The sequence below is a fragment of the Apostichopus japonicus genome, chromosome 10 (assembly GCF_037975245.1).
Source record: "Apostichopus japonicus isolate 1M-3 chromosome 10, ASM3797524v1, whole genome shotgun sequence".
Lineage (NCBI taxonomy): Eukaryota > Metazoa > Echinodermata > Holothuroidea > Aspidochirotida > Stichopodidae > Apostichopus > Apostichopus japonicus.
Window position 1 is genome coordinate 931,901 of NC_092570.1, and position 24,081 is coordinate 955,981.

Genomic DNA, 24,081 nt, shown 5'->3' on the forward strand with positions numbered 1-24,081 from the left:
TTCCGATGAGCTAACAATAAACAGATGGCATAGCAGGAAGAATTTAGAGGACTAACAATATATGATGAGCTTTCTTGGGTGAACTATATCACAAATCTTTGTATTTCTCGGGTGAAGTATATTATTTGTACTTTTTATCACGTATTAAGGGAGGTTCCTCCCAAAGCTACAATGGTTCAAATATGTTATTTATTTATTTACTTCAAGCTAAGGTACGCCTTTGAGATTTATGTTACAACTAACGGATCATACTTCAGACCACATAAAATCCTGTAAAGTAGATTAATTTAAGCTACTTACTCATATATAGACCAGCTCTCGTTATCCTATACTTGTATTCTGTACAAGGAGAGTAATTTGCTCATGATCAGTAAGATTCCTACTGCATTCAGTGCTGTTTTATTTATTACTATTGTAACAATAAGTTCCAAGATGTGAGCCATACCAGTGTTTCCAAATATACAGTAACTCGGCATATTACTCAGTATGATAAATTACTCCTCAATTACTACTGCTTCACCTTGTGGCAGTCCCTTTATTCTTCTCTTCAAACTCCTAAGTAACGTAATTCTTTTGAAAAGGAAACTGATGGCAGAACTTGTAAGCACTTATATGTAAGGTAGTTACATTCCTGTCCTTCTCATGTTAATCTCTTCTTTCTCATGTTAATCTCTTCTTTCTCATGTTAATCTCTTCTTTCTCATGTTAATCTCTTCTTTCTCATGTTAATCTCTTCTTTCTCATGTTAATCTCTTCTTTCTCATGTTAATCTCTTCTTTCTCATGTTAATGTGATTGTTTTCAGTAATGCGTTCCTCGCTCATCTCTATCTATCTCTTTCTTAGTTCTCTGTTCCTCTCTTTTCCCTCTCTTTTCAGTTTTCTTTTGTCTATAAATTCTCAATATCTTTGTTGAAATGAAACTTCTTTGTTTGTGTTTTATGTTTATTCTTCTTTATCGTCACTATAGCCCGTTAACAATATTTCTGTTTTACATATAATGCAGTGTCCTATTTGTCTACTGTAGTGGGTTTTTTCTGTACGATAATATAAGAACTAAATTTGAATTGAATATTGATTGATATAGTATATAGGGGGGGTGGGGAGAAACCCTTAAACTAAGACCCCTCCACCATCCCGCGACAACATCGTCCTCCTTTCCTCAGATAAAATGTTACATGGTATACCTAGCAAACCAACAATACATTTTGTACTCAGGTATACCTATACATTGCGCGAGATCGTATATGGAAAATACAAACACTTTAAAATACTTTTGCTTTTCGCTTCCACTAATTTATATCGTCGAAACCACTTGAATCTGTTGTGCAAACTATCTCCCATGGAGCAGCAGTTGGTGATGTTTCCTAGAACTTTGCCCCCACTTTGGGTTAATCAGCGCAAAAGTTATATATATATTCCAAATAAGGATAAAAGCGTATAACCTGCATCTGTTTTCGTCCTTGTTCTTGGTTACTTTCCAACAATGACAAGATGAAGCCAAGATGACTTCTAAACTTAGGTATGTTTCCTTGAAGCTTGGCAATGTTCATTTCATATTTCTTGCTTCTCAAGTTGTTTTCATGCTTTCCTCTCACTGTTGAAATAGGACCTCCATCTGTTTGCACAGCTTTTCTCTTCATCTCCAACGGCACAGGTGACGAGTAACACACTCAGCTGGAAATCTTTACATGATCATGAAGGAAAAAATATACGATCGGTTAGGTTTCTCTTTGAATTGGTTAGATGAATTGTTTGGTATATTAAATCCATATTTGGGGATTGCTTCCGTCTTTTGTTCCGGGGGGGGGGGGGGAAGGAGGGAGAAATTCGGGTCACTAAGTTAAAGCAGCAGCCTTCGATTTCAGTGAATCTGTGTATGAGAATCTTAAGTGAAATTGATGGAAACGAACACCGACTTTCTCAGCTGTGTGTATTAATGTATGCTTGCACAGTGAATATGGATGGGGGTTGGACGGTGAGAGGGAGGGGGTGGGGAGAATGGTACCCTGCCTAAAATCATCTGCAATCTATCACTTTTGTGCAGGGTTGATGAGAAGTAGGGACCAGAGTGAGACATCCCCAGGGGCCAAACCTGGTTTTCACGCAACACCTTTTGAAGGATAAAAGCGAAAGTGCTCACTTGTGAGTTCTACTGCCCAAATCATAACCCCCCCCCCCCCGACCCATATGAATTACTTACTATATTAGGCAGTTAAATATCACTAACTCGTTACCTAGAGTATGAGGTTTAACGTTACACATTATACGATCACTATCTGCTCTATTCATCTTATTGTTAGAAAGGTGATGGGATTCTGGATAAGATCAAACAAAATGTCGTTCTGACTATTCGAAGATATTACCTTCAATTACATGGCAATGTCTCACTTCTTTGGAAAAGCCTTGTTTTTGCTGCAAATACTACCATAAAACAATACATTTAATTCAAAACCCCACATATAAACCTTATTTTTAGACTAAATATTTCAGAATGCACATTTACGGTCCAAAGTTTTATTTTATTTCCCTGGTGATCCCCAGCCCCGCAACCCCCCCCCCCCCAGCACCCAAGGGCCTCACTCTGTCCTTTGAAAATCCTGAATCCTCTCTTGGACAATTTAGTGGGAAGCTGCTATAAGTGGCTTTAATTAAATGATATCAACAAAAGAACGAAATAAAAAAGATCATAAAAAGTTGCTGTTTTTCTTTGTTGTTTTTGTGTGTATTTTCGTAACATTCTTTGTGCTCAAATAGATGTTTTCATATAACTCAAAATTATACCAATTTGTCAAGAACAAAGAAGGAAGTCTTCAAACCCTCGTTAATCAAACTTTTTCTCTTTATCTTTCTATCCCTGGCTCCTTAGGTAACACATTTTTACATCCAAATAGCTTCCAGTTATGATAAATGTATGTATAAAAACAGAACGAAAACAGATAATTGTTTTCTACAGTTGCCCCGTTAGCCCACCAACACCCCCCCCCCCCCCCTTAACCCTTATTTTAACTGCTACCACTTCGTTGGTCGAGGGTTAATTATATGTTCTTCAACAAGTACACTTTTGAACAGGACAGAAGGATCGATAAGTGCAAAGTAAGTTTTTGTCAGGACAAGGCAGAAATTGACAATTCACCACTGCAATTGTGCAGCTTTGAAATGGGCACCAAGACAATTATTGAAACATTTGAAAGGGCACCAAGTTCTTGCATTTTTTTTCAAAGAGAAAAAACAAAATACAGAAATGACACAAGTCAGGAATGATGAGATCATTTGTAAAACCTATACATTTCTACCCTAACCGAGGGGTTGTTTTAATAGCTGTTTTCTCTGGTACAAATATCGATGGAGTTTCAGATAAAGATTTCAACACTGACTTGGGTTTGATATAGAAGTTGAATGATTGTTATGAGAGCACAGACGGCAACTTGATTGAAGGGGCACGGAAACTGGATTGAAAGGGGCACGGCAACTAGATAAAATGGGGCACAACATTGGTTGCAGCCGTTAACAGATGATATTGAATGGTATTACGGTAAATGGCAATTTTCGCATCGGCGCCCTTGATTAATTCGAGCCCTGTTTTTGAAGACTTTTTGAAATAACAATTTTTCATCAAAGACAATAAGTGATTCATGAATCAAACAAGTTAAAGAAAAAACTGTTGATAAATGAAGTTGGACAGTTCGCACTCTAACATTGGAGACAATATCTTAACCGGATAACAATAACATTTAGTATTCTTTATATACTAGCACATACAGAGAGATAATTTCTACCACTCCATAATGCATACCCCTTAACCCTAACACACATATCAGCCCCCCCCCCCCCCGCCAAACATATTCTATCAACCCAGAAACTTCTGAAAATGCCACTGAATTCAAATTAACTGCAGGCACATACGTGAAACAATTTGACAATGGTTATGACACTGTGTTAGACTTCACATTTTTGTGGAGTTTATAAAAATCTTGAATAAAGAAAAATCATGCAAATACCCACGAACTATTGTAAGTTATTTATAAGTGTTTTGATTTTTTACCAAATGAAAGTAATACTGTTATTGGAAATGCCTTTTATCGTCACTTTGCAGTTAACAGAAGGGACAATAAGATGCAAATTAGGAATACACAACAAACTAGAAAGCATTTTTGTAAAAAAAAAAAGTAAGAATACCAGAAAAATTTTAATACTTTGGATTAATGAGGATTAATAAAATCGTTTGGTTTAATATTACAGAAAAATAATATGACAAATCAACAGGGGAATAAAAATCAATTTACCGTCAATACCTTATGGCGATCCATGATAATGTAAGATTCAAAGATACGGTTTGAAACCTAACATCTTCTGTAATTTTAATGTGTTTATGTAGAAATAATTTTCTTTTTTTAAAAGTCAAAAATAAATTTACTTCTGAACAATTCCTCACGTAACAGTGACATAAACAACCATGTATTATTATGGCATTTTGAGCGACCAATCAGAATCTAGTACTGAGATCATGTGATCTTTTAGAATGAAGCCAGCGAGCAGCCTAACAGTGCTTTTAAACCTAGTATTATCACGTGTAGTGTCACCCCCACCCCCCCACCACCACCACCACTAAACATGGTACTGTTGCACCTCGCATTATTTTACTTCGGAACGTAAATTGACTTGACAGGGTGAATGAGTGTAACACACAATGACGCCTATCCCAGAATTACTATACTACAAAAGATACAACTTTGTGTACAGCAGCAGCAGAGAGCAGGACCTGGTCAGATTATTATATATTTGCCATTTCAAGTGTTCGGGAATAAGAAAAATGAGAATCAAGACCAACTACATTAAAAAGAAAAATGTATGAAGTGATTTTTGGGAACGTTGGCAGATGAATTATGGACCATCCACTGCACGTAACTTGTGCTAGTAATGTTGAACAGTGAGCTATTGTGACTTGGCCATGCAGAACAGAAAACTTTTACTAATATGTGGACGTGTAACAGTGAACTTATTTTTGAGTCCTGAAAGCAATAACCCAATTGTTGAAATAATATTAAAAACATGATCATCGTTAAAAGCTGTATCCAAAGTGTAAGAACATCAATCAACAGTAACGCAAACTCCAATGTCTTGCCTCAAAAAAAAGTTGTGATCTGTAAAACACAATCATCTTATAATAATGGGTTTGAACTGCATGCTGTGAATAATTTACACCAATGACATTAGTGAAAGCGACGTACATTTCAACTGCCAATTGGAGTAACACATAGTAAAACACCCTTGCTGAGAGGATATGTGACAAATTTCATAATTGTTGACTGAGGTCAGAGGTCAATCAGGTCTCCCTGTAAGTCTCAAACTGAGCGACATGGTGCTTGTGGATTTCAATGTCACAACAGAAAAATGTTTCCTTCCATATCTAAGGTCAAACTTTTATGATCGTTTTACAGGAACAAGGGTCATCTCCTCATTGAGTAAAGCATCTTTTATTATTTTTTTTAACTTTACCACCTGATAAGAGACATAATTTAGCTGAAGGCACCAGTCTGACAGTCCCCTAATTTATCTGATTGCACCAGTCAGATGTCTATGATCTACCCAAAGGCACCAGTTCGATGCTCATGATCTTGCTGGAGGTACCAGTTCAGTATAAATGATGTAGATATTGAGTGGTATCTGAATATAAATATTTCTGTCTGATTAAGCAGCATGTGTAGTTAAATGAAGAAAAAAGAAAACCCCAGTGTTATTTTCATTGGCATGAGCTCGACCATGACATCATTGGACACTGAACTCTACTCTCTGTACACATTTTCAGGAAGGTAGTTCCCCCATTTTGACCACCATTACCTCACTCACTCTCTGAACCGGGTTGGCACATTCATATGTCAAAGAAAAGTTGAATGGCTTCTGGCATTTTATGGGAACAAAAATAAAAATCTAAATATACATATTTTGAGAGACCCTCCAAAAGAAAAGGAAATGTCCCTTAATTGAAAAACATAAAAGAGCCAATGTGGTTTTATTTTCTTTCGCACAGCTGCTGCCTTGCGCGATTCTCCTTTGCAGCGATATTTCGGAGCGATTCGTTGGTCCCGTGAAATATTGATACCTAACTATTAATACTTTCATAATATTCCTATCAGTGTAATCCAGTGACTGTACATATTTACACGTAACATCTTGTACCGATAAAGTGTACGGCACAGAACAAAACCAAAATAAAATGACCTCTTGAATAAACCCGAATAAAGGTTTCTTTTGCTATCTATACATAATATAAAGTGCTTTTTACTTTTCAATCTTATAATAAACTTGATATTACAGTTCAGTACTTTCTTTGTCTGTCTCTATAGGGGTTCCTCTAATTGCTCGGAGGAAATCTCCGTTATTTAACCAACTCTACATCTGAACCTAGGACCCTGCATATATGATCATCTAGTTCAACCAGTTCTATAGTCTTCCCCAAGTTTCTTTCCAAAATGCCGGACAGAAGGTTCGGTCCTAACATCGCCGAGCTCTCCATTTCCTCTCTGGTTATGCTGTACACTGTGACGTCTCGATGGTTGTAGAGGAAGTCTGGTCGTCTCATGTCTAACCTCTGTAAAACGTCACTCAGAAGCAGCCAATTTGAAAACCTTTGGAGGGAGACGAAAGATTTAAGCAAAGAAATATAAATATAAATACAAACATAAATATGAATAATGAATATATAGATATAAATGTTGTTTAAGAAACTGGTTACACAATAGATATAAACAAATGTTACAGAGGACAATATACCACAACTAGGCTTGGCACATAGATCTTGAACCACATAGTTGGAAACTGAAATTTTTATAGAGAGCCTTGGTATATGGAAACAAACTTTCTACTTTTAGATTGGTAATTTTTCCTGCTTCTAAAAATGAGGGGAGAAGGGGTGGTGTACAGTTCACATGAGGAATATGGTGGAGTTATGCAAGGGGAAGATTGAGGGACAGGCCTGTGTCTTTTAATCCTGTCACAAACTGAGGCCACTAACTTAAACTTTCAACTTCTGATTAAGCATCCTTGAAACAATAGCACAGGAAGGAAAGTTTACAAATACAATTGACTACAAAGTGGTTCCAAAGTACTATCTTCTGATATGTTTTATATTTTTAGATTATTGAATTCTTTTCTTGCTTTTTTTTTCCCCTTTCAGTTTCTTAAATCCTTTCATCTGGTGGAAGTGGCGTTCATGGTAAACAGCTTACGAAGAATTTTGTAAAATAATTGTTATCATTTTCAAGAATAAATGTAGCATAGTAATTAAAACTGATCTCAATCACGTTCTTGATCAGTCATCGTCAATCTTTAATTTTAATTCCACAGATGCTCAGCTTGGACATGAGCAAAGAACCAACACTCCCATCATGTCTACTCACTTTTTAGGTTCGTCCAGATACATAGAAATAGAGGGCAGCAGAGGCTTGTCGCTGAGTTCAAACATGAGTTCGTCATCTTCGTCTTCTGGCGGCGACGCTTCTGGAGCACCGGTCATGAAGTCAATGCCAGTCTGGACTAAGTCCTCTGCAAAAAGTGAGGTCAAATCAAAACTGATATTTATTACCAACTGCAGTGAGGAGGAGGAGGGGCAAATATCAGTCGTGATTAGCATGATTAATTAGTCCCTAAGGCATTTGCATCACAACAGAAAGAGATTTTTCACTCCTGGGTAGATTATTTTGGGACCTAAGGTTCCTCACAAGGTTAGGTAATTTATTTTTTTTTTTATTTTATTTATTTATTTCCAGTATAAATATAAATATTTATAAAAAGGACATCAAAAGTGAGTATGTAACAAGAAATTATTTTAAAATGTTAGTGTACAAAACACAAAAACAATAAATAAAAAAAATATATATATATATACATATATATACACATATACACACATACATATACACATATGTACACATATATGCACATACACATATATACACATACATACATATACATACATATACATACATATACACATATATTCTCAAATTGCTTCAGCTTGTGACATGGAAATCTGTAACGTTTGTTTGTCTGATTAATGGACTAACCAAGCGATGAATGGTACTAGTAAGGGGGAGACAATACTCTATTGTTATAGAAGGCAGACTGAATAATACATACCTGATGTTTGGAGAGAACTTTGGAAGCGAATATTATAATTGATGTTCTTGAGACCCTCTAGCTCCTCAACTGGAGCCAAGAAACGACCATTGATATCCTTGAGATACCCTGGGAAAAAAAATCAAATGAAAAAACTCTATGACTGTTTATTTGGGATACAGGGTTGGGTGTTGGGAGGGTGGGGAAGTGTGGGGGTTGGGAAGACCTACTTACCATGTACGATTGCTTTTGTCTCCTTAGATCGAGCTAGTTTCCTTGTGGATCTACCAGCATATGGGGGGTGGGGGTGAGGGTGGGGTTGGGGGTGGACAAACCTACTTACCATGTACAAGTGTTTTTGTTTCCTTAGACCGAGCTAGTTTCCTTGTGGTTCTACCAGCATACAATGGTGGGTGAGGGTGGGGTTGGGGGTGGACAAACCTACTTACCATGTACAAGTGTTTTTGTTTCCTTAGACCGAGCTAGTTTCCTTGTGGTTCTACCAGCATACAATGGTGGGTGAGGGTGGGGTTGGGGGTGGACAAACCTACTTACCATGTACAAGTGTTTTTGTTTCCTTAGACCGAGTTAGTTTCCTTGTGGTTCTACCAGCATACAATGGTGGGTGAGGGTGGGGTTGGGGGTGGACAAACCTACTTACCATGTACAAAGTGTTTTTGTTTCCTTAGACCGAGTTAGTTTCCTTGTGGTTCTACCAGCATACAATGGTGGGTGGGGGTGGGGGGGGGTAGACAAACCTTCTTATCATGTACAAGTGTTTTTGTTTCCTTAGACCGAGCTAGTTTCCTTGTGGTTCTACCAGCATACAATGGGGGGGGGGGGAGGGGGTAGACAAAACTACTTACCATGTACAAGTGTTTTTGTTTCCTTAGACCGAGCTAGTTTCCTTGTGGTTCTACCAGAATACGTCGCTATAAGAGGATCTCCTCCGTGGGCCAGGAGCAGACGACCGAGTTCAACCTTTTCGTTGTCAATAGCATCGTGGAGGGGTCTGAAACGTGGTCATATCATAGTGTGACTCTTTATTACTTTATTCCACTTAAAAAAAATCAAATTAATTATGAAAAGAGAGAAAAAGTTTGTTAATGAATTGACTTACTCTACTAAAAAAAAAAAACGTATCTAGAGGTAAAATTGTAGCTGGATCTTGGCGAACAGAGAGTCCAGGAAAGACGGTCCTGCAAAAATTAAAACAACTGTTCTGTTCTAGACTTTTGTATGTCACAAATTTCTGACTACTTCTCACTCAGAGGTATACTCTCATCAAATTATCCAATCAAATTGTATCAGTTGCCTCTTTGGACTGGAACAGCTCACTGGCTTAACATTTCTTGGACTTTTCAAGTTGTACAGAATGCAAACACAACACAATACCTTTAATGAGCAAGTACTAATATTAACATTTGGTAACCCTCTGAAATATCTACACCCCCCCTCCCCCCCTTCTGAATTCCAAGTCCTCACATGGTCATCATTTTTGTCTTCCAATGTTATGAAATAGAAAACTAACCAGTCACCTTTAGTAGATTACAGAATTGTCAGGGAGATTCACAACCTGTCAACCCTGAATATTGCAATTTATCCAACCCTTTTAAAATATGAATATTTCATAACCTTCTTTAATTCAAGACCTGATTTGTTATTACCTTGCCAGGAAGACTTCCACCTGACCTTGTTGCTAAGTATAAATATTCAATAAGGTTTTCAAGGAGAAGATATAAGGCCTCCTCCTGAACACTGTCAACAATTGTGTCATCTGTGAGTCTTGCATCTTTCACTAACTTTATCATAATCAAACTGTTAATAATTTTAAAGCAGTCGTCAAGGTCGAATTTTGGATTACGTTGGTTTACACCAGCATAAAGAATACATTAGTCGTATCAGCATTTAACAATTTTAAAACCTCTGACAAAAATCCATAATCTTCCACTCTCCATGCAGTTTCTGACTGAACACACTGTAGATAACTTTGAAAGGCAAATTTCTGTTAAAAACTAAATATCAGTTTAATACCTTGTTCCATCTGCAGCACTGCCATTAACATCGGCCCCTTTTGCAATCATATGTTTGGCGACCTTAAGTCTGCCATTGACACAGCATTCATGTAATGGGGTGTAACCGGCGTTGTCCTTGGCATTGATGTCTTGCATGCAATAGTTAATACAATACAAAGCAGAATCCTAGCAAGGAAAGAAAAAGGGAATGTGGAGTGAGGAAGCCTGTCATAAGCTCATTGCATCCCTACCTTTAAGTAAGGACTTCTAATTCCACATCTCGTATTAAAAAAAATACTATGCAATGCTGAAGTACGAATGACAGAGCCAGATAAATGTGGTGAGGCATTATTCTGATGAATGTCCTGTTTAAATATTTCTAGCACAATTTTATATTACCCATTTTCAACAACCGTCACCATTAGAGCCCTCCCCCTCCCCTGATAAAAATCAAGGGGGGGGATTCTGGCAGACGGAACATTACAGAAAATTCCTAGTGTACAGTATATAACATGTGTATGTAGTACAATCTAAACAGCCAAAAATTATTAAACATTGTTTCAAAAGTTGCAAAATCTTGCACCATTTTGAATCTCTTATTGAAAGCATCCTCCATTTTACAAAACCTACTCCTCCCCCCAAGGAACAACACACGATAGTTGCCCCCCCCCCCCCCCCGCCTATAATACTGAGATGATGTCCTATTGCAAATCTCAATGTAGAATTGGCAAGATGAATAGATTGATTTATTATCGTTTCGTGTGATTATATCTCTTTTTTTTAAGATACCAGTCATGTTATAATAATTATTAAACCTAAATAATTATTGTTCGAAAAACAAAACAAAAGTGTTTGCAAATTTTGTTCTCATAGATGCTAAATCAGCTTCTCTTTGTGACCTTTCAAACTTAAATTACCCCCTCCAAAGTGTTCTTCAATTCCTTCCCACTATTCTTAACATAATTTCAAAAAATTAAACAGGTACTCCAAACTTACATCATGACCGAGTCGAGCGGATTTATGTAATAGCGTCTCCCCAAGTTTCTTGTTCACAGCAAGACGTTTCAATTCTATGGATGAAGAAGATACAAAAGTCAGTAGAAGAAAATTGAGATGAGATGACATATATTAGTTATAAATCATAATGGATATTATCTGCCCTACAGTAATTTTGTGATGATTAAGGTTTTACTGTCCTTCACATCAGAGGCCAGTAACAGGACAGCAAAAAAAAAAAAAGAGTCATCTCTAGAATTTCCAAACAAAAAAACAGCTTCTTGGTTGGAAAATCTCTTACTAATTATATATTAGGAGTATTACCAAAATTAACATTGCAATTAATTGAACTAAGAAAACATTTTGTGCTAATTTAAGAACATTAATCAGGGAGTCATAGTGAATTTTATGTGACACTAAACATTTTGTTTATACCTGGACACTTCTCACAACAGTGTAAAGAAAATAGAAAAACATTTACTGAAAGAGAAAATTGGATTTTTTTTTTCTTCAAAACTTTCAGCCATGATCTAGTGTCTTTGAAATGGACTAGTGAAGTTATGTCATTAATTGTTAAACAATGAACTAGAGACTGTTGACAAACAAATTCAGCAATAAATTAGTGGAAATGCAAACAAAGGGTAGAAAGAAAGATTGACAAATTAGATATTGTTGGGTAAAAAGGGAAAGTACCTTTCTTCGAGTTGGGGAGATTAATGCTACACACTTTTCACCATATTTTGTCAATTTTTGGCAACATGTGAGATATGTTGTAAAATCAACAAGTTGCTTAAAATTTAAACATTTCCGGATATGTTTTTATTTTCTTCAAATTTCTTATCAGAATGGGGGGGGGTGGGGGGTGGGGGGGAGGCCCGTATTTTCTTGATCTGCACTGTAATCAATATATATGTTGTAAAATCCTTGCCGATGTAATCAAGTTTCATATTTTTCTTCCCTGTTTGTGAGGCTTTCCTTTGCTCCATGGTGCTTTATATAAAATTCATCATAGATTCAACAACACACATACAAGGATTTGGAAAAAGGAGAGAGGCTTGCAGCCTCACAAAGTGTTGTAGCTCCCTACAAATCCAAAAACCTTAGTAGTAAACATAATCAACTCGCACCTTACATTGCTGATCACTGAAAAATAGCGATGAAAACCAAAAATATTTCTTCCTCCCATCCAACCCAACAGAAACCCCCCCCCCCCTCCTGACACCACCCAACCACCACCAAGAGGAAGGTAGCAAAGTATAACATTCCCAATTCAGAGGATGATAAGTTGAATGTTGAGGGCAGAAAATAGTGTCCTCCAACTTTATAAAACCCATTCCTCTTTTTCTGGCTCCCCTCTACAAGTAGAGAAATTTGCAGAGCTCAGGGAGGGTATGTATCTGTCCTAAATATTGCTGTACAAAAATCTGAAACTGGTTTTAACGCACTTATAAATATTGAAATAAATATTACAATCTTACCTCTAGGGGGTGGAGGGATGGAAGGGCTTGAGTCAGGGATAATCCTGGCCTTGAGTAGCTGTAAGCAAAAATATGAAATGATCCGTGAACTTTATAAATGAACGAGGTAAGTAAAGTTTCAGAAGATAGAATTCAATAGAGTCCAAAGATCAATTCAATATTTATCTATTGATATGAATTATACACTGTTTGAGTATTGCCTTGCCCTGCCCTTGTAAGAAACACTAGCTACATGGAGTCCTCAATGACCCCTTACAGCATTTTTTGTTAAATTTAGCAACTTAATAAAAGCCTTCCTGTCAATGAAGTTTACCACCAACCATGGAATGGAGTGTCAACAGTCACAAGATTGTAAATACAAAACAAATATATGCAAATGCATGGAAGCTTTCATTTGCTAACGAAAAAAAAAAGGACCTTTAGAGTAACTAAGAATTGGTGATCAACAGTTTACTAATTGTGTCTGTTTTGAAAACATACCAGCACCACACCATCCAACTAATATTTTATCCCACAAACTCACCCTCCTTCTGACCTCAGTGCCTCACGGCCGCTGTCTCCTTCCATTCAAACACCATACAACACATTCGTACTAATGACACACAATCACCATTCAAACACCATACCAGCACCACACCATCCAACTAATATTTTTTCCCACAAACTCACCCTCCTGACCTCAGTGCCTCACCGCCGTTGTCTCCTTCCTATCAAGCACCTAGCAAACACCATACAACACATTCGTACTAATGACACATCACCATTCAAACACCATACCAGCACCAGACCATCCAACTAATATTTTATCCCACAAACTCACCCTCCTTCTGACCTCAGTGCCTCACCGCCGATGTCTCCTTCCTTTCAAACACCTAGCAAACACCATACAACACATTCATACTAATGACACATCACCATTCAAACACCATACCAGTACCAGACCATCCAACTAATATTTTATCCCACAAACTCACCCTCCTTCTGACAGCAGTGCCTCACCGCCGCTGTCTCCTTCCCTTCAAACACCTAGCAAACACCATACAACACATTCGTACTAATGACACACATCACCATTCAAACACCATACCAGCACCAGACCATCCAACTAATATTTTATCCCACAAACTCACCCTCCTTCTGACCTCAGTGCCTCACCGCCGATGTCTCCTTCCTTTCAAACACCTAGCAAACACCATACAACACATTCATACTAATGACACATCACCATTCAAACACCATACCAGTACCAGACCATCCAACTAATATTTTATCCCACAAACTCACCCTCCTTCTGACAGCAGTGCCTCACCGCCGCTGTCTCCTTCCCTTCAAACACCTAGCAAACACCATACAACACATTCGTACTAATGACACACAATCACCATTCAAACACCATACCAGCACCAGACCATCCAACTAAGATTTGATCCCACAAACTCACCCTCCTTCTGACAGCAGTGCTGCCCCGCCGATGTCTCCTTCCTATCAAACACCTATCAAACACCATACAACACATTCGTACTAATGACACAATCACCATTCAAACACCATACCAGCAACAGACCATCCAACTAAGATTTTACCCCACAAACTCACCCTCCTTCTGACAGCAGTGCTTCCCCGCCGATGTCTTCTTCCATTCAGATGCATTGCAAACAACCCAGATGTACTTGGCTTATCAGTGTTAAAAGACCAACCAGCAGCGCTTCCGACTAATCTATTTCTGTTCATCGGTGACGGCCACATTTTCCCTTCCCTCTTTGCTGGTTTCTTGACGTGCGACACCACCTGCCAATCACCACTTTCGTGGAATTTTCCAGTTAGGTCCTTCCTTTGAATCCGAACTTTAAGTTCGACGTGGGGCGACATTAACCTTCTTTCATAATCCTCGTTGGTGTTGAGGCTGTCTTCGTCCTCTACACCACAATCGCCACCGTCCATGACTATCTTTGTTGATTTCGTACTTGGCGGTGGAGAAGAGGACACTTTGCACCTCCGTCTTCTCGGGGATTCTCTGGTCTCTTCGCTGCTGTCATACTTTTCGTTTGCTTTTGGTAACTTCACCTCTTGGCATGGCTGTCCCATCTCGGCTTGTAAGCCCTGCTTCCTTAACACGGCTGTCCTCCTCCGTCTTCTCTCCATCACTTTCTGTCTCTCCTTCTCTATCTCCTGTTCGTAACGGTCGTCGCGGTGATATGACGATGCCATGGCTGCCTGCCGTCCTGAGGGAAAAAAAACAGCCAAAAACTGATGGGTGACCACTTGCCGATGAAAAGTAAAATATATTGCAAGAATTTGATAGTGAAAGTAGAGCTATCCAGCAGGCTATGACAAAGAAAATTCCTTCTTAGGACGAGAAGTACGAGGAAGAGATTTAGAAAGGTAGTCATGTAAACAAACAGGAGAACAGGAAAGATTGAATTTGGGCAATACTTCCTGACTACTTGAAGCATCAACTACAAACTAACACCGGTAAAAAATCAGACTAATTGACTGGAAAGGCTACTGTTTGTGTATTTACTAAGAGTATGTCTTACTTCTGCCATCCGCATTGCGAGTCCTCACTTGCAAAACCTCTGGGCTAAAGTCCTCATATTTAGGTTTCATCGCGGGGGCTGGTGTCCTACGGACTTGCGGAGGCTTCCGTTTAGTACCTAAATGAAATATCCCCAAAAGTCTTTGTCAGTTGCCAAATTTTTGATAACCATGAATGTATGGTAACAACCCATTTATATACAGTAAACTACTACAATTGCACCTTGCAAAAATATTACTGACTATTACTAATTATTGGAGAGATGGTATGTTTAGAGGAATACGTTACATTAGTCTGCCCCATTGTAGTAAAAAAAGTTGTGAGATTTATTCAAAGCTCATAATTTCAATCCAATGCTGATTATTAAGGTGACCATTCAATTTCCAGATATCCATAAAAGTACTTGGTTTAATTAATTTTCATACAGGATTCCATGTGACCATTTAACAAATATTGGCTTGACCAAACATTGGTCAGCATCGAATGGAACCGTTTGCTTATTTGCCCACCTTCGAGTGGAGAGAAAGACCATCACATTTTGCTTCAAAAACATAAAACATTAATGTACAAATCTCTCTCAATTGACCTCTTCTGTGCAATTCTCACCTTTTCTTGATGATGCTCTCCTGGGTACGATGTGGTAGTATCTTCTAACCCGGCGTTTTCTTTTGCGTCTCGGCCTCGTGCACTGTCTGTCCGCGTCTGCTTCGGGTGAGACCTCCCCATTATCACTCATCTTGCTCTCCTCGCCCATGGTTGATACGTCGTGTTTACTTGTTGGTACATCTTTACTGACCTCTTCACTGACCTCTTCACCATCAAGTCCTTCTTCTTCTTTGTCATCATCTTCAAACAGCTGATCCTAAGGAAACAAGCAATATTCGTAAGTTTGAAGTCACATTTTTCTCATATAACAAGACCCTAAGTAATGGCTACCTGAGGCATTAAAGTTCACGCGATGCTTCATCGCGAGCAAAAATGCTTCACAAGTTATGCAACCCAAATTGGATCAGTGGTTCCAGTAATTCTAGTTGTAGTTGGTTTTGTAACAGATTATAAACGCCAATAACAATGCTGGAACGTTATAACTGATCCCTACCCCTCAAACATTTTACCAGATTTTTCAAAGACATTCTTCTGCGGAGAAAGTAATGTATCTTATTCAACACTACATTCATTGACCTATGTGACAGAACAAAATTTGCCCAACACAGCTAACTTAAGATGATGAAAACAATCTCGAAGACACATTAGCACTGCCAATGTCTTATTGTTACAGTGGATATCTTAATCATCTCATGACTACTTAAATGTATGCTGACAAAACAACAAAAACATAAAGAGTTCAAACAATAAGAAAAAGAACATGAAGGGTAAACTCACGGGCAGTTGACACTCCTTGTCAGCTTGATCAGCTCTGGGTATAATCTTTGTGTCTGTGTAGTTCTCCACAGTTGGTGGGTCTACGTCTGTCGCTTCCATTAAACTTCCCTGCAACACATCCTCTGCCACCACAGGTGTCAACTTCGACCGTTCATTAAGGGCAGCTAGCACTTTCCTCCTTGGATCGTAAGAAACAGATTTAATACTACCGGGTGCACCCAGATTGGGTTCTGCTGTTAGTAACTCGCTACCCTTGTCTGACAAATCAGAGTTTGAACTTTGACCTGGCATCTCCATGTTGCTATCAGATTCCGTTTTAATCGTAAATTCTTGTTTGATATCTTTGTCATATTTGAGACCCTCGTCTTTAATTCCCGCTTCCTGTTTGATCTGAATGCCGTGGTCGTGGTCGGCAGATTCGATCACATCGGTTGCTTTGCAATCAGCTTCACAGGCTGTTGCTGCCTCTGCCACCGTTATTAAACCTTGGGATATATTTTCAGGATTGCACTTGTCTGATAATGAGGGACATTTACTGTATGTCACAGCTCCTGACACTATAACACTGTTCGAAGTTAAAGGCACAAATCCCATCCTTGCGTCTGAGGATTTTATCAACGGAGGTGGGTTGTCCGCGTCGTCGATGTCTCGTTTGAAACTTTCAATCGAAACCGGAGCATCCAGAGGATTTGTTTGAGGAGATCCAACTCTTCCCGAGACATCATCTGTGACAGTTTTCTCAACGGATCCTTCCGAATGTTCACTCGTTAAGTCAATCACCTCTGAACTATCTGAACTTTCGTCAATGCACTTTGAGATCTCATGGGCGATGATGTCTCGGAAGTTGATCGCACAGCTTTTGGACCTCTGGAGTTGTGAACTGTGGTTCTTCCGTAGAGTCTGAAACAATTGCAGCTGCTTCTCCTGATCTTTCTCTTGGAACAGATCCCTTAAGGTTGGGTTCATATTTGCTAGAATGTGGTCCCGGGCAATCTCGGGGTTGATCAAATTCTTTCGATTGCGGAGATGAGACTGTATAGCACCGAGTTTGTCCTGCTGCGGATGAAGGTTTGGATCAGAGTGACTGGGAGGATGTGAATGATTCTTGACAGGTGATGCAATAACTGTTGCTTCTGATGGGCCTGAGGTTAATCTCGATATGGGATGAGGAAGACCCTGAGAGGCAGGACCTCTAGAGGCAGTACAACCTGGATTCAGACGCCCGTTTTGAGTGGGTACCACCTGATCTTGTCGGCTGTTTTCTGTTCTATGTTTATGAAGTTCATGGTACATATGTAGCCGCCCGTTCTTTGAATCATGACCTCTTTGTAGAAGATGAAAGGTCTTGAGATCCATACCTCGAGGGTCTAATGATGTTTTGGCCCTCTCTTGGGATACTGGTGCAGCTGTCGTTTGTCGATGATCAATATCTTTAAGGCTGTACTTGTACTGAGGACCGCTGTTTGTTCCGACACCCTGGACCAACTTCATTCTTCGGTCGCATTCCCTGTTTCCTAAGATGGAGGGTGGTGCGTTTCTGATGGGTAACGAGGGCCTATTTTTTGAAGACAATGACAATCCATTTTGCATATCGTACAAATATCTCCTTCTGTAAAGTTCTTGTTTCTCCTGATGAGGACTGGACCTACATGTAGGAATTGGAGGGCTTTGAGTTGATGATGATGACGATGTTGAAGAGAGTGAACGCTCCTGAATTATACCTGTTCGTTGTTGAAAACTACGAATTAGCATACGTTTCTTCATGAACTCAATGTAAGCAGCCTTTTGCATAAGTTTCCTCCTCATATCTGCCGAATTGTTTGGAGTCGGATTTAGTAGCTGCTTAGGTTTGCTATTCGGAGATGAAGATGGGGATGGGCGATGCAGTGACTGCTGCATCATTTGTCGCAGTGCTTCCTCCATCTCAGAGTCTACAGCTCCATTCTCTTTGATCAGCTGTGATGACCTTGGCAACAGTGTCTGTGTACGATAGGGTTCTTTATCTACCGGTATTCCCATCGCTGCAGCCCTTGCAAGCAGTTGATGCTTCTTTTCTTCATTTATCAATCTATTATGTTCAGATATTTGCTGAGGAGTTATCAAAGCAGGCACTTGATCCCTGTGGGTGAGAAGCCGGGTGCCTCCAGAGCTGGAAGTCACGAGGGGCGGGACGGATGCCTGGACTCGCTTGACCGGTAGATGAGGGTGGGGAGGCGGTGGCCCTCTCTTCTGCAGCATCTTGGGACTCTGCATAGCAAATTCTTGTCTGGCTGTCCACAGCTTAGCCTCTTCTGCTTCTTTATTTCTGGCCATCTTGTGTTGCAAAAACTTTTGGTGTATCAGAGTGTTGGCATCGTTTTGAGATCCTTCGTGAACCAAGGGGTGCACTTTCCTCTGTTGTCGAATCAAGTGATCTGTAGAGGTCCTATGCAGCCCAGGATAGATGGGCGGAGGCTTTGATAAAATTGCCGAACACTTTCTACTGGGGCTTGCCGATCTGTCAGCCTTACCTTCGCTTGCATCTGCGAGACGCTGTCTTTTGATTGCCGCTCGCTGGTAAGCATCATCTTTCTCTGCATCGTTCTTCCTTTTGAGAGAGAGGTCCAAGGGTGCACTGAGATCAAGAGGAGAATCTTGTGCACTCTTGTTTGAGTTACTTGCGACGTGGTTTACTTTCAACTTTGGAGGGAGGGCATTAGGTACTGCGTGTGCCATGGCTGGGCTAAAATTTGGATTCTGTCTGATGATGGGGTGAGCTACAGCCAACGGAAAGCTCTTCCTCTTGTGAACAGTATTGATGAATGACTGGTGTGAGCTGGATGCAGCAATCTGCTGTGGGGGTACTACCATCACATTAGATGCCAACTAAAGGATCATACAGAAGAGAAGGAAAAGAATGATTTTAACGGAAGTAAAGAATGAAAATAGTTTAAAGATGCTCGCCTCTTTTTATTTAAAGAATAAAAAATACAAGCCCATTTCCTCTTTATATTGACAATTATAGTAATTGCACTCAATGGGGCAAGTCATATATAACAGAGTACAGAGTTTCTTGCATGGGTTAATTAAAAACTTCTTAAAACTGCATCATCATGTATTATTTGATGTCTTTTCAATAGTCTCCATCATTTGAATATCTGTTCATGCCAACTTTCTACTTTCAGCCAAAGTTCTACTCCCCACAAACACAAGACCAACACACTCAATCAATCAAACATTTGGCACAGAAAATGTAATGTTTGTGTACCTGCATTGGGACTGTTGGGGGGTGAGGTAAACCAAGAGGCATCTTGGAGCTTTGAGTTAGCACTGGTAGTGCTGGTCCTAGTCTCCCAGATGGCAGAGGAAGCATACTTGGTGACCTATATGGTAGATGGTGGGTCCTGGGGAAGAAAAATATAACGCGTTATCAAACCAATGATCCTGAAAATTCAACATCATTTAATATCACTTTTCTTTTGCAAGTATGAAATCCATTATCTCTGAATCATGGAGTCTTCCAATTCTCTTGTATGGCTGAGGTATTGATGTAATGCTACGTACTACAGAGAATGTACACTGAACCCAAGTCCAGATATGCCAATGTAGATCAAACTCTATGACACTGAATGGTTGAACTTGTGGTGCAATATCTGATCAAAATGCCAGAAAGGTAGCCGAGTTTGGTTGTTAGAATTTGACTCATATTGACCTCAAACAACTTTTGCCCTCAACAAAAATGAAAGGAGTCTGGTACTTACTTGCTAAGAGAAATTTAACCAAAAGTTTCCCATTTAAAAATATCAGATTTAACAGGATTTCATACTTTTATCTCTGTTTACCTCAAATGACCTTCCCTCCCCAACTAATTCCAATAGAGGTTTGTACTCACCAATAGGGAAGTAGGCCTACATGGAGCTTCACAAAATTTGAAAATTAAAAGTCTTCTCTTTACCTTACTGAACTACTACTGAGTACTGGATATAGTGATTGTAACTAACCTTTCACTGCTACCAGCCTCCTCTGAGGTCCTCTTCTCATGGTTTTGATATACCTCAAGCATTTTGGTGGGTGAGAATTTCCTACTCCTTTTACATTCTTATTGTAGCCATCTGGTTTCGGCAAATTTGATCTGCTCTCTGCCAATGTCTTCTACAAGCTGTAATCGTAAGATAGAAGACAAAGTCAATTGTATGTATAATTTCAAGTTGAAAGAACACTCTCTGTAAAGATGATTGCCTTCATACATGTCACAAAATGGATGAATGGTACTCAAAACTGACATTTACAAAAATTCAAAAGATATTCAACAGATCACTGTAGTACATAAGTAACTAACTTGGCTATATTTGCTGCTAGAGTTTTTAGAATATTTTCTTGAAGGTAAAGTAAAACATACATCAAGATGACACTCATATGAAAAGGTTGTATTTGCAGATATGTTGTTTATTTAACTTAGAAAAGCAGTAGCTGGGAAGTCTGGATGCAACCTAGGCCAATTTTATACTCTTAACTTTGGCCGTTATAGGACCTCGGCTCAACCTAGGTCAATCACATCAGTACCAGACAGGAAGTGCAGTTCTTCTGCCCAACCGTTAATTTTGATTCGATCTCAGAAAATATGGGTAAAGTCAGTATGTAGAAGCCGGGTGGGGAATTGACTTCATACCGGAAAATGAGTGGAAGCTAATATATCGTTTACGAGACTGCGTATTATTTTTATTCCAGTAATTCGGCTGGTTTTGACCTGAAAGCAGATTTAAACGGTGAGATGAAGGCCATGTTGGGACCTGAGAATTGCACTGAGCGCATTGGGATTAACCTTATTTGTTCTAGTTAGATCTCCAAATATAGCTACATCCTTTCCATTTGCAATTGTTTGGTACTCTTGCTTTGAGGGTCTTAGTTGGCCAACAATGTACCTTAAATGGTTTGCATTCAACGATTGCTTTGATGTTTTGTATCGATTTGAGTATTTAAATGTTTGGAAATGATTGGTTGTGACTCGACCAGATAAAAACGTTGGCAATAACGTTGGGCAAGTTAGGGCATAGGCCTATTTTGACACATTGAATTCGGTCTGGCTTCATAATGGCTAATTTGCCATGCAGGCAGTGCTGTAGTTTAGGCCTATTCATAACTTGGGCCTCAAGCCTACATTGGTAACGTTGCATACAATTGAGCGAATAACGTTAAACTCAATTCACGTCTTGCCTATCTTTTGGGAGAAATTGAATTCGTAGAAAGTTATGTCTTCTGACAACAGAATCATAATCATCAGCTCCTTCATGTTTTGATACCGTTTCACTGGATGAGCTTCAGTGCAAACAGCTTATAGGCTATGTGAAAAATGGGAAAGTCTGCCCAAATCGTGCTCTACTTTGACAACAGTTACGTACAGGCGTGTTACGCACAGCGCGGCGTCGAGGGCCAGGTACTATATAGATACACGACTACCGTCTTGAATGATTCTTGCTAACTTCTAATACAACACAAATATTGGCATTACATTTTATGGTGGCGACAATTACTTTGTGGTAATAGGAAACTAGGCAAAACATGTTCCAAGGGGAGGGGCTAGAACTCCTACATGTGGCAGTCGGCTTCATCGAGGACCACGACCATTGCCCCGGCCCCTCCTTTAAAAACTCCTGTATTCGACCCTTCCATAAGGGTTCAGAATTCCCAACGCCCGCTCTCTTCCCCACAGTTGAAAATCATGTTTACATCACCGTGACATAAACGTAAATACTGTTACGTCATCGATGCCTAACTGGACGAGTGTTTAAAAAATGAGTTCAAGACAGCAAGTTATGTTACTGAGATTAATGCAACCAGAATCAGTAATCGCACACGCCTGCATGTTTCAATCACGCAGTTAGCCTTCAGAAGTTCAAGAATAGAACTTTGAGTCACCACATTATTTATAACTTGACTGAAACCGGCTATACCCTACTTGGAAAAGCGATGAGGTATTCGGGAAGGGCGGTGGAACTTCAATAAACAGTTTGAAATTACAAAAGTTTCTTGTTATCGCCTACAGACGGGTAGGTTAGGTTATAGATACAATATATTAAATCCAAAGTATAACGCAAGTCTATAGTTTCCACAAGACAACATTTATGCGGCCTTTATATATAGACCAGGCCTATAACGGCGTCACGTGATCACTATAATTGTCGTTAGGTTTCATGTGACTCGGAAATCTGACACGATTAAGTTCACTGCTCCGTAAATATATTACTGGTGAAACTAACGTGCACGGACATATGTAACGTCACTGTCCCATAGAAATTGATAATCAATTTCTATGCACTGTCCACATTCATTGCCTATAATTATGTCAATACGGGATATAGGTTCACGCCTATAGGCCTATATACAACATTCTCATGGAAGCGTTGGATTCTTAGTAAACCGGGTAAAAAATATTTTCGTCTTAAAAGTATATGGAATTTGATTTGCTTAAAAGCGTGGAAACCGTGTATAGGCTACTGCTGTAATCTGGATCGAGCAAGTTACGTTAATCAACAGAGAAGGTATGAAACAAAAACTACCATGTAGCCTCTAATATTAACCTATACACTGTATAGGTTTATATTTGGTATATGTAAAGGGGCCTTAACACTTTTAAACAGACTTTGCACGAAACGGAATGTTAGACAAAAAAAGGGCCTATATGTTCTTACTATATGTTCTTCGTGAGTCCTTCCACAAACTCATGATATACCATACTGCCTTATGAGAACTACAGAACTACACTGCAGACTATGAAAGTCAAGTCTGAACAGTGGCCAAATGTCTCACTCAAATTACATATTGAGTGGAGCATTCTTAATCAGCTTTCCCCCCCCACACACACACCCCCAACCACCCCCCCACCCCAACCCCTCCATGAACAACCGATCAGCGTTTGCGGTTACGTTGCATACACATCTGTGACAATGGATCGACCAACAACAAAAGTTTCACCCAATAATCAACAAACTCAATAACATTCCCCTAAGTTAATCTTCTCCTTACCAGAGTTTTACCATAAACCGCGAAAGCGAGTATATAGGAAAGGCCTCTATCACAAGGCGCCATATATGCTATTACTTGACTTCAAATTCGTTGCTTGAGAGCGGCTTCCGACTCTGAGAATGGATTGACAACCTTGTCCATGTTAGATACGATTCTCCGAACCTTACAAAAACTACCATAACCATAACTACTTCAAACTGAACACGTACATTCTAAACTGTAATTAATGTAACTGAATAACGGTTTTACTTACATAACGCCATAACAACCATGAGTGATTCGCTGCACGACAACGAACTGTCAAATTGTTCTACTCCATCAAAATAGTTCAATTTTATAACTATCTATGAAGAAGGTTTCTATATATTATGAACGATTTTTTTAATGGAGTTAATCCTAACACACCTTTCGGTTCCCCTTATTTACATGAATAAAGTCGATGACGTCACGAGCGATAACCATGGTGACAGCATGTGTTCCATGAGCACACAGAGGCCGTCTGGTAATGTCGTTTGATTTTTTTTTTTCAACCTGATACGGTAATTACAAACCACC

At 39.3% G+C, this 24,081-nt stretch overlaps 1 protein-coding gene across 4 annotated transcripts in view; it reads right to left on the minus strand.

The window, feature by feature from the left end:
• Positions 1–2,699: 2,699 nt before the first annotated feature.
• LOC139975249 (uncharacterized) overlaps positions 2,700–24,081 on the minus strand; it is an 89,128-nt gene continuing 67,746 nt past the window's right edge. For 3 of the 4 annotated variants that reach the window (XM_071982997.1, XM_071982998.1, XM_071982996.1), the window contains 13 exons: positions 20,505–20,662; positions 19,772–19,907; positions 16,525–19,389; positions 15,748–16,003; positions 15,143–15,259; positions 14,202–14,827; positions 12,606–12,663; positions 11,128–11,201; positions 10,151–10,317; positions 8,983–9,128; positions 8,138–8,245; positions 7,399–7,543; positions 2,700–6,627 (listed from right to left, as the gene is read on the minus strand). In XM_071982997.1, coding sequence (XP_071839098.1) covers positions 6,378–6,627; positions 7,399–7,543; positions 8,138–8,245; positions 8,983–9,128; positions 10,151–10,317; positions 11,128–11,201; positions 12,606–12,663; positions 14,202–14,827; positions 15,143–15,259; positions 15,748–16,003; positions 16,525–19,389; positions 19,772–19,907; positions 20,505–20,566 — 5,010 coding nt within the window. In that variant the 5' untranslated portion in view covers positions 20,567–20,662 and the 3' untranslated portion in view covers positions 2,700–6,377. The remainder of the gene's footprint in view (positions 6,628–7,398; positions 7,544–8,137; positions 8,246–8,982; positions 9,129–10,150; positions 10,318–11,127; positions 11,202–12,605; positions 12,664–14,201; positions 14,828–15,142; positions 15,260–15,747; positions 16,004–16,524; positions 19,390–19,771; positions 19,908–20,504; positions 20,663–24,081) is intronic. The other variant, XM_071982999.1, reaches the window with a different exon arrangement.